This window comes from Fistularia commersonii, chromosome 24 (assembly GCF_037954325.1).
Source record: "Fistularia commersonii isolate RoL2024-O1a breed Wild chromosome 24, RoL_Fcom_v1.0, whole genome shotgun sequence".
In the NCBI taxonomy this organism is placed as follows: domain Eukaryota; kingdom Metazoa; phylum Chordata; class Actinopteri; order Syngnathiformes; family Fistulariidae; genus Fistularia; species Fistularia commersonii.
Genome location: NC_141307.1, coordinates 2,646,404 through 2,656,478, shown reverse-complemented (window position 1 = coordinate 2,656,478; position 10,075 = coordinate 2,646,404). Strand labels below are relative to the sequence as shown.

At 45.6% G+C, this 10,075-nt stretch overlaps 1 protein-coding gene across 1 annotated transcript; it reads left to right on the top strand.

Moving 5' to 3' along the window:
* The first annotated feature begins 247 nt into the window (after positions 1-247).
* On the top strand, positions 248-3,687 carry tbxta (T-box transcription factor Ta). The gene is made up of 8 exons (XM_086171428.1): positions 248-466; positions 701-965; positions 1,119-1,253; positions 1,342-1,403; positions 1,786-1,847; positions 1,977-2,150; positions 2,240-2,363; positions 3,051-3,687. The coding sequence occupies exons 1-8, from the start codon at positions 282-284 to the stop codon at positions 3,307-3,309; spliced, it is 1,266 nt and encodes a 421-aa protein (XP_086027554.1). The 5' UTR covers positions 248-281; the 3' UTR covers positions 3,310-3,687.
* Positions 3,688-10,075: the final 6,388 nt, after the last annotated feature.

The window sequence follows — 10,075 nt, the reverse complement described above, 5'->3', positions numbered from 1 at the left end:
CATATCCGGGATTTAATCCCGACGACGATTCGGGGGTAATTTAGTGTTTTTTTTTAAAGACAAAGGTCTGATGCACGGCGTTCCTTGGAACCGTTAATTTGGTCCGTTTAATTCCTAGGCCGGTGCATGGCGGGGGGCGGGACCCTGAGACGCCCCGCCCCCCGCGCATCCCCATGAGGTCCCCGGGGGCCCTTAAAGGATGAGGCCTCCGGGGCCGAGGACGCACAACCCCGTGTCTCCCCCCGCAGGCCACCCGTTCCGATCCACGCAAACCCGGAAATATGAGTTCCTCCAACCCCGACCAGCGCCTGGAGCACCTCCTCAGCGCCGTGGAGAGCGAGTTCCAGAAGGGCAGCGAGAAGGGAGACGCGTCGGAGCGGGATATTAAGTTGAGCCTGGAGGACGCGGACCTGTGGAACAAGTTCAAAGAGCTGACCAACGAGATGATCGTCACCAAGACCGGAAGGTAAGGGCCCCGCGGACGCAGGACGCCTGCGCGCCTTTTACGCACGACATCTCGCGTTTTAAACGCGGACGTTTCTAATACGCGTCGTAATAAAAAAAGAAGAAGGGGGGCCCCTAGACGCACAGGTGTCAAAGTTGGCCCTCCGGGGCCATTAGCAAGTGTTTCTGTGATTGCATTCAAATAGCCGGGAGGGGGGTTGGAGGTCTGACACCCGCCTGCTCTCCCCCTCTGCAGGAGGATGTTTCCGGTGCTGCGGGCCAGCGTCAGCGGCCTGGACCCCAACGCCATGTACTCGGTGCTGCTGGACTTCGTGGCCGCGGACAACAACCGGTGGAAGTACGTGAACGGGGAGTGGGTCCCCGGGGGGAAGCCGGAGCCGCAGAGCCCCAGCTGCGTCTACATCCACCCGGACTCACCCAACTTCGGCGCGCATTGGATGAAGGCGCCCGTCTCCTTCAGCAAAGTCAAGCTGTCCAACAAACTCAACGGTGGCGGACAGGTGGGTCGGGATGACCTCAATTTATTTTTGAAATCTCGATGTTTGGGTTCACCTCTCACCCCTGCGGCAGCATCACTTGCTCTGAGGAAGACTTCACTCTCCAATATTAATCCAAATCTATTTTTCTCTTCCGCCTGGCCCCCTCCCCTGCAGATCATGCTGAACTCCCTGCACAAGTACGAGCCGAGGATACACATCGTGAAGGTGGGCGGCATCCAGAAGATGATCAGCAGCCAGTCTTTCCCGGAAACACAGTTCATCGCCGTCACCGCTTACCAGAACGAAGAGGTCAGACCTTAAAGTCCCATTCCCCATTCGCTCACTTATTTTCATCTAGTCTGAGATATGGATTTAAATGTTAACCGCCCTCCCACAGATCACTGCGCTGAAGATAAAGCACAATCCGTTTGCCAAGGCCTTCCTGGACGCCAAAGAAAGGTACGTATTTAAACCAAGACCCTTTAAGTTAAACACTGAAGCCTCTATTGGGAACCCAAAAAGCAACAGCATTCAAAGTGCGTTCTTTTGGTTTGATTCAAATTATAAGTGAAGCACCTTTATTATATGGAGTACACTTGACAAATACACAGCTGTAATGATGCTAAATTATTTCCAACTAGCATGTATTTTTCTGTTTTAGTCACAAAACTATTTTACTTGTGTGCAGAGAACACCAGGTGGCTCCAAGCTAAACAGCAGAAAAACAAGACAGTAGAATTTCTAAAACTTTACACTGTCTTGAATGTGCCTGCACACAGAAGACATAGTCTATGAATGTTATTAAGAATGTTAATAAGCGTGTGTGTGTGTGTGATTCCAGGAGCGATCATAAAGAAGTGCCCGATCACAGTGCGGACAGCCAGCAGTCTGGTTATTCTCAACGTGAGTTTTTTTTTTGTAATCCAGAGAAATTAATAACATCCACCACAGTTGCGGAGGATCTCCTCTCAGAGCCGTGCCGTGTGTGTTTTCACGCCCTGTGACCGGACTATGTTTCCAACCTCTCCGCAGTGGGCGGTTGGTTCCTTCCGAGTCAGAGCCCCATCTGCCCCAGCAGCAGCCCGCCTCAGTTCAGCAGCTCGGCGGGCCACTCCTCGGGCTCCTACTGCGAGCGATACTCCAGCCTGAGGAGCCACCGAGCCGCCCCGTATCCCGGCCACTACCCCCACCGCTCCTCCAGCACTAGTAAGACCCATCGACACACACACACACACACACAGCTAAGTACCCGCGAGAGATGGATTCACAGCACTCACTGTGTTCTCCGCTGGCAGACAACTACATGGACAACACGTCGGGGACGCTGCCCACTCACGACAGCTGGTCGGCTCTCCAGATCCCCAACTCCACGGGCATGGGCACCCTGTCCCACAGCACCAACTCCACGTCCAACTCCAGGTGAGCCTTCGCACCTGGAACCAAAAATTTGATCTCGAAAGTTTCAGGTTAAATCAAATCCAGGTTGTGTTTTTTCGGATGCCAGCCACGATCTTTGATTTTGAAAGCGGTCTTTATGTGGTCATTGACATATAAGGAGGATAAGATAGATTCTATTTATCCCAAGACGGGGAAATTCAACTGTCAAAGCGGCATTACAGGGAAGAAAAGTGTGCAAACAGTAATCATAGAAGAATATGCAAATCGAGGATATAGATACAAATTAACAAGACTATGTACAATATTAAAAAAAGATAACAAAATATAAGAAATTGTGAAAAAGAACAAAAGGAAAAATGCTTTGTGCAGAGAATTGTGATAGAAATAACAGGTATACAGTCGGGGATGTGGGTAGTAGAAATGAAAAAATGACAAGTTGTCCCGTAAAATGTATAAATATACTGTAAATATGAATATTGCATGGATAGGAGTGGTAAGTAGAGATTGAGTTAGAGCAGAAAAGGGATGGAGGTAGCAGGGCAGTGCAAAAAAAAAAACAATTATCAACCAAAACCAAGTGTAACCAATGGATTTGTAGTGCATCATGTTTACAAGGCTTCGAGTGGATGAAGCCTGAGTCGACTGAAATCCAGTTTTGACTGGAAACGCCTTTGAGTGAACCCGTCGTCCTTTTCTTCCCCTTTGCAGTCAGTACCCCAGCCTATGGTCGGTCGCCGGCACCACCCTCACCCCCTCGGGCTCGGCCTCCGGCTCCATCCCCGGGGGCCTGACCTCCCAGTTCCTGAGGGGCTCCTCGTACACGGGCCTGACCTCCTCGCTGCCCGTCTCCTCGCCGTCTTCCATGTACGACCCCAGCCTGAGCGAGGTGGGCGTGGGGGAGGCCCAGTTCGAGAGCTCCATCGCCAGGCTGACCGCCTCCTGGGCCCCCGTGGCTCAGAGCTACTGAGGCCACCGGCTGCCAGAGGAGCCCGAACGGAGCAAAGACTGAAAGACACGAGAGACAATCCGATGGAGAGTCAGAGAAGCTGTGCGTCAGAAACTCCTCTCCTTATAATTTCCTCCAGAAAGTTTGTCTTCTTAGTAGTTGTTTTTTTTTTTTTTTTTTTTTTACCCGTCGCTGCACACAAAACAAACTGCACATTTTTCTCTTGGTTTCTTAAATAGGAGGTGAAAACACTGGTTCTGCTAACACAAACCTGTATATCTTTGTATATAGAATAAATTAACGTCCGGAATTTTCTGTTCAAAATGTGCCCGTTCTGCTGGCCGCCGATGGATTGGATAGGCCCCTGATAATTTGTCTGTCCGAGACCCGCCCCGCGCAAACACGTGTACATAACTATCTATTTGTATTTGAACTCGTTGTGAGTCTTTATTTATGTCATTTAATAATAAATTAAAAAAATGGTTTGTTTGCTCAAAAAAAACTCTGGTCTCGTCTGTGTCTATGAGTAAAAAAAACAATGATGGGGGGGGGGGGGGTCAAAGGGCAAATTCAAGTCTTATATCAGGAAGGTGACGACGTCGACTAATTTTGAATTTTAAACTTCGCACGTCAACCTTTTGGCCCCCGGGACCCTGCGGCACAGCATCGCTAAGTGGCTGCCTCTCGCACGACGCGCAGCTGAAAACAAAAGTCGACGGTGAAAGAGCCCTGATCCGGAACGCCCCCCGACTTCACTGCAACCCTTTTGTTAAAGTCGTCGTCGAGGTGCTACATAAGTCGGACAAATTCGGGTTGGTGTGCGAAGAGAGAAACGCCTGGGATTGAATTAAAAAATGACTTGGATATTTATCGGTGACGTTCTCTCGGGCCTGCCGTGCAGCTGACGTCCTTTATGAAAATACTACAGATGTTGATGAAAGCACTCGCAAGGCACCTTCCGAACAGGAAACACTGAGAAATAAACAAATAAAATCAAATAAACTACGATTGGAAAAAATGCAAAGATATAAAAAACAATTTCAAAGAGTGATCAAACCCTCAGTATGATTGCTAAAATCAAACAGTGACTAAAGTAATAATACTATTGCCAAGTAGGTCACTTTACTTTTTTAAAATAGTAATACAACATTTAAAATAATTTTTTAGTAAAAAAAGAATTGGGCCTTTCAGTCAAGTTGCCTTCATCTCCTAATGTTTTTACTGTGCCAGGACGTCTTGCTTCGCTCCTGCAGTTTAACAGCATGACTATAACTTCTCTAAAGAATCTGAATTTGTCGTGTTTCTGCTGGAGCATCTTCTGATTTCTTTTTGTGAGTCTCCATTTGGGCTCTTTAGAAACCCTGAGTTTGTTCCTTCTCCAAAAAGACACTCCCACTGTCAAACTGTCTCATCTGGATAAAGTCTAGATGAGCCAAACTCCATCTTAGATCAGGATTCTGGGATTAAACCCACCTCAGAACAAGACAACACACATTCATTTTGTTAATAATACTTGTTCATAATAATACAGTGCAAAATCTTAAAAAGGAAATGTAATATTATTATAGACTCTCTCTATTGATGACTTATCCTTACCTCTACCTTTGGGCCAATTTGATTACGTTTAGTTGGTTTGCAAAATAAAATCATATAAAAATATGTGTATGTGTATATAAATACATGTGTTTTAGGTTAAAAACTTCAAAGAAACATATACATATATATATATATATATATATATATATATACACAAATACTTAACTTTGTCCTGATAAAGTAAAATTGGCAGGGACACTTTGTACCAAAAAATTAGTTTTATCTTTTTTTTTTAAATTAGAAATAAAATCTGCTGTCAAACTGCGGATGAACCATCAAATGCATGTAAAGAACAAAAAAAAATCCATTCTAATCAGATCTCGTCTTTCATCCAATTTCTGTCGGCAGGTTTTCACCAGTTGATCATCCAGCGTCTTGTTGTCAAGGCAACATCTGTAAACGCCATGCATTTAAATTCCAACACAAATAATTGCCTCCTGTCTTTGGTGATTTGCTAGAATAACCACTGTGAAATCAGACAATTGGCTTTTTAAGCTTTAAGATACGTGAATAATGTCCTAAATCTAAATTTTGTCAACATATTTACTGGTCACTTACCAGGAGTTGGACAAATAGTGTTGGACTGTGTTTTTATTTCTGTTAAACTGACTCAACCTGCTTGCAACGTTTTGTATCTGGTGATTATTTAGCGATGAGCGATTTCATCTATTTCACAGATCGGTGCTGGTTCTGAGTCATGTTTCCAATCATGATGCGCAGCGTCACAACACCAGGATTTCCAAACACTCAGGTGGAATGCACGGGGAAAAAAAAAGGGGTGTGAAATTTTTATTTTTAAATAACTTAGGTGACAGGAAATTAATGGCTCAGATAAAATGTGACATCTTCCAACCTCAAACTGCAGCTTGCCAATCAATATTTTCCCACAGATGCAGTTTGTATTGATTGTTAGGGCTCATTAAACTCCCTAGTGGTCGCAGCTTGAACTGCATTGTAATACAGGTTTGATCATTTTTAACAAAAATGGCACTAAAATGATCTGAAGTTACTGACAAATGTGTGAATAATCAACAATACCAGGAAAAACAAGATGAAAGGAAAACATATTTCATAAAACAGACAAGACCTAATTTTCCTGAAGAGGGCTGGACTTTTTAAGTGAGTGATTTCTTCTCAGGGAGACGCGGTAGACCTTTGATGAGACTTGGACCGTTCAAATAAAAACAGTAGGTATTTTTGAAGGAGAGCGGTGTCGATCTTATTCAAACCGGTGCCGGCGAGTGAATTTATTTTCCAGCGTCTGGAAGCAGATCAAACAGGGGTGTATATCCAGGTTGATTCGGCCCCATACCTGAGGCCCCCGGCTCATGATGTCATGGGTGCGATGTGTGTGTCAGGCCCACAGAGGTGGGGCCCCGGGGGCCGTGATGGACTGGTCCTCACCCTGGTGCAAATGAAGGCTGCAGGGTCACGGGGCCGCGGGCAAACAGTGGCGGGGAGGCGACGTGACCCGCAGCTGGCGGGGCCCGAGCGGCCGCGGAGCAAAAGGTCCCCCCATCGGAACGTTGGCATCTTTCAAAACTGCCGTTTTTCCAAATCCAGGAATTTGAGGGGGAAACGGGGGGAGGCGAAACACCTGCATCAGACAGGATAAAGAACAGATTCAGACGATAAAAGAATTAAGATTCAGTTCATTTATTTCCTTGTTTGAAACAACTGTCCAGGTAGCCCCCTTTCTTTTTTTCCTATAGTTGATTTCAAACACTAAAATGTAGAGGACTCCATTTTGAGGGAGCGACCGTTCACATCCACGAGTGGCACCTGGAAGCCATCGGCTTTTAAAAGAACGCCAAACACAGAGCGTGACCGGGAATCGCCAAAATAAGCAAACTCTAAATTCATCCTGTGCAAGTAAAAGTCAGAGGTCGCTCCTTCAATTCACCCTGTTTGAAACTTCAAGTCGAGCCCAAGAAACACCAGCTGGAATCAACGTCTTTAGAGGGGAAAACAGAAAGCGGACATCGATTCCTCAGATGAAAGTGAGCGGATGATCAGCTCTTAATGATTTCACTTTCGAGACATAAGTCTTATCATTTTTGTTAGTTATTATAACGCGTTGCAGCTAAATATGTATTCTTGGTACAAAAAGTACTTTACTTTTGCAGTACCGAGAGTATTTCCTGGGCCAGCAGTCACAACTGGATTGTGATGCTATATGACTTTGACTGGCTTTTAAACACAAGCTAATATGAGACCGATTGTGAGTGTGTGTGTTTTTATGAGCGGTTGTCCAGACTTTGTGAGGAGGATGTTTGCCAAAGGTCTTTGCTCAGTCTGGGGCAGTAAACACACTGATACTGTGTGTGTGTGTGTGTGTGTGTGTGTGTGTGTGCGTGTTTGTTAATCTGGCCATGATGACTAAGGCCTTTGTCATTCATGGCTGCTGATCTGCTCCACACTCCTGAACCTGCAGCCTCTGTTGGCCTTCGCTAATTGACAATTGGAGTTTTTCTTTGCACACCGGCCTCCTGTCCACCCCTGCAAAGTGTGTGTGTGTGTGTGTGTGCGCGCGCGCTCCAAATAAGCTTTACAGAGTGTGCCCGACACCCTGGTGTTGAGAGCCCAGGGCGATAAACACCACATGCAGATGTTCGGCTGAAGCTGCCGATGTCAGTGTGCACAGCGGAGGGTTATTGGAGGGTGAACACACACACACACACACACAGTTTAGTGGAAAAAGAGGATTAAAAAGGTGAGACATCAACAAGTTTGATTTTGATTGTTCTTTAACGTATAACTCATAGGCAAAGTCAGTCACCTTTGAAAAAAAATGTAATTTTAAAAAATGAATGCAGGATTTTTTGATTCTTGCAGTATAGAATGGCGTGGCAGAAGAAAGATTTTTAGCAGAGACACAAAGATATTCAGCCCCTCAGTCCCTGAGACATTGTCTTCGGTCCTCAGGTGTTGTCATGGTGACAGAGTAATATGCGGTAATATGCATATTCTATGACACAAGCATTTACTTTTCAACCAAGCCGTCAAAAAAATAAATGTCTTTATATTTGGACTCAGAAGTCTCTCAAGCTGAGTGATGTCATATTTATCTGGACTTTGAATATGAAGTGACGTGACACCACACCTTTGGAATTTTTATATCTATTTTCCTAATCAGTCCCTTAATGTGTCTGCCAATTAGGATATTTCTAAGGTTTTCCCTGCTTTATTTTGAGTCTTTCCAGGCGTAGAGCCTAGATATTCATTGAATGGGCAAGGAAAATACGTAAAGTTTCAGGAGACAGCAAACCTCTCAGGGGCCGAACGCCCCCCCCCCCCCCCAGGGGCCTCTGAGGACAAAATTAGTTTGGCCCAACATGGACATGCTAGCTGAGCCTTTGGCTTGACGACTGAGATAAACTGGCATTAAAAAGTAAAAGGGATGGATGAAATATGACGGTGGCCATGCCCCCCCTCCCCTCCCCCATCAGATATCCAGGAAGGCTCCGCCGGGGGAAGGCAAAGTCAGGGCGAAGCGGCCTCCACAAACCAGCACGGCGGACGGGGTGATTTACGAGGGGCCGCCACCAACAACAACAAAAAAAGCTTGGAACGGCGAGTCAGAGCAGCAGAGGGGAGCTGTGTTTGCAGACCGCCCCCAAGAAACCTCGGGCCCGTCCCCTCTGATGTCTGTGTGTCTTCCTTAATGAAGAAATTCTGGTACCTGGGTGAGACATTGCTCTCAGCTGAGCAGACCCTGCCTACTCCTTGGCCCCCGACCCGCCGTCATGCTGCCGCCCCACCCTGAGCCGGACCGCCGGGCCCGGGACCGGCCCACGGAGATCAACCCCTTTGGAAGACAAATGTGTATTTCACAAATGCACTTAGTTTGAGTGAAAGTGCTTTCATGGTTGTGAAATAAATTCAGAGAAACAATCCAATATAATTCAAAAAAATCATACAATCTCATTACTGTCTAATGTTTCTTTGAAAAAATAAATAAGGTCTTTCTGTTAGATAAATCGCTTGACAACATATTACTTTGTTACTTTGAGAAACAAATCAAAGTAACTTTAAAAAGATCAGACCTTTTTGAATATTTCAAATATGAAATTATTATGAGTTTTCACACCTATTTCAATGGCGTGTGTGTGTGTGTGTGTGTGTGTGTGTGTGCTGCAACATGTGTATTGTGTGTTTGATTATGGTTTGATTCATTTTAATATTTTTCATTTAAAAGACAGAGAGCAAAGTCAATGTGAATTTATTAGACAGAGTGGATCGTCACAATAAAACATTTCGAGATAATTCAGGGAATTCCCAAAAAATGACTGCCTGGGAGTTTTAATGCTTCAATGGTCTGTTCCTCTGTAAGGCAGAACACATTTTCACTGGCATGAATGAGAAAATCTTAGCTTAGTTTATTATTCTAGGAAAAAAAAAACTGAAACTAGATCAATAAAATTTATACTGACAGGTTTTGCCTGGTTTGTCAACAGCTGCCATGATTGAAGTTAAATGAAAACAGTCTTTCCAAGATAAAGATTAAAATATTTTTTTCTCAAAGATGATTCTGGGGAGCCGGACATACATTGAAATGCGATTTCCCTAGTAAAAAAGAACATTTCACCGCTCCACTTTGCAGGAAGTACCTCCCTAAAACAAAATCAAACCCAGTAAGAATGTGACCTTTCAGTCATTGAGCGGGAAAAAATAATCTTTTCCTTGAACGTCGACAGGACCGGAGTTTTCAGCGAACACAGGACGGAGGGTTGAAACAAAAAGGGCAGCCGGCGGCCTTTAATGAGCAGAAATACTATAGTCTCGATGAGAGAGACGCGTTTTTGAACTACATGAGCAATTTCACACATTAGCAGGACTCGCTCGGCAGCGCAAGCTAATGTGCGTCGCCTCCGGTCGGCAGTGAGCCGGCGGGGGGGGACGGGCTCTCACCGCCATGACAGGCCCGACTAGAGGCCCGGGGACGCTCGCACCAGTGGGCAAGACTTGTAAGTAAACTGGTCCCCACATTTAGCAGCAACGCACGATAGCAGCCTGGGTGAGAAACCGTGTTTCACTCGCTGGTGGTCGAGTGCCGATGATCCTCGGGGTCATGGACATCGCTCCGGAGGCGCCTCTTTTGACGCCAATGTGGTTTTTCGGGGTCAATTTAACCCACAAGGTTTCTTTTCTAAATTAATTATCAGAGCTTCCTGACGCTAGCTTGAAAAAC

Bases quoted from the DNA above. Each gene is read 5' to 3' on its own strand.
- tbxta (XM_086171428.1), top strand. From the start codon at position 282: ATGAGTTCCTCCAACCCCGACCAGCGCCTGGAGCACCTCCTCAGCGCC. The intron at 2,151-2,239 runs GTAAGACCCATC...CTCCGCTGGCAG, and splicing joins CCACCGCTCCTCCAGCACTA to ACAACTACATGGACAACACG. The intron at 2,364-3,050 runs GTGAGCCTTCGC...TCCCCTTTGCAG, and splicing joins AACTCCACGTCCAACTCCAG to TCAGTACCCCAGCCTATGGT.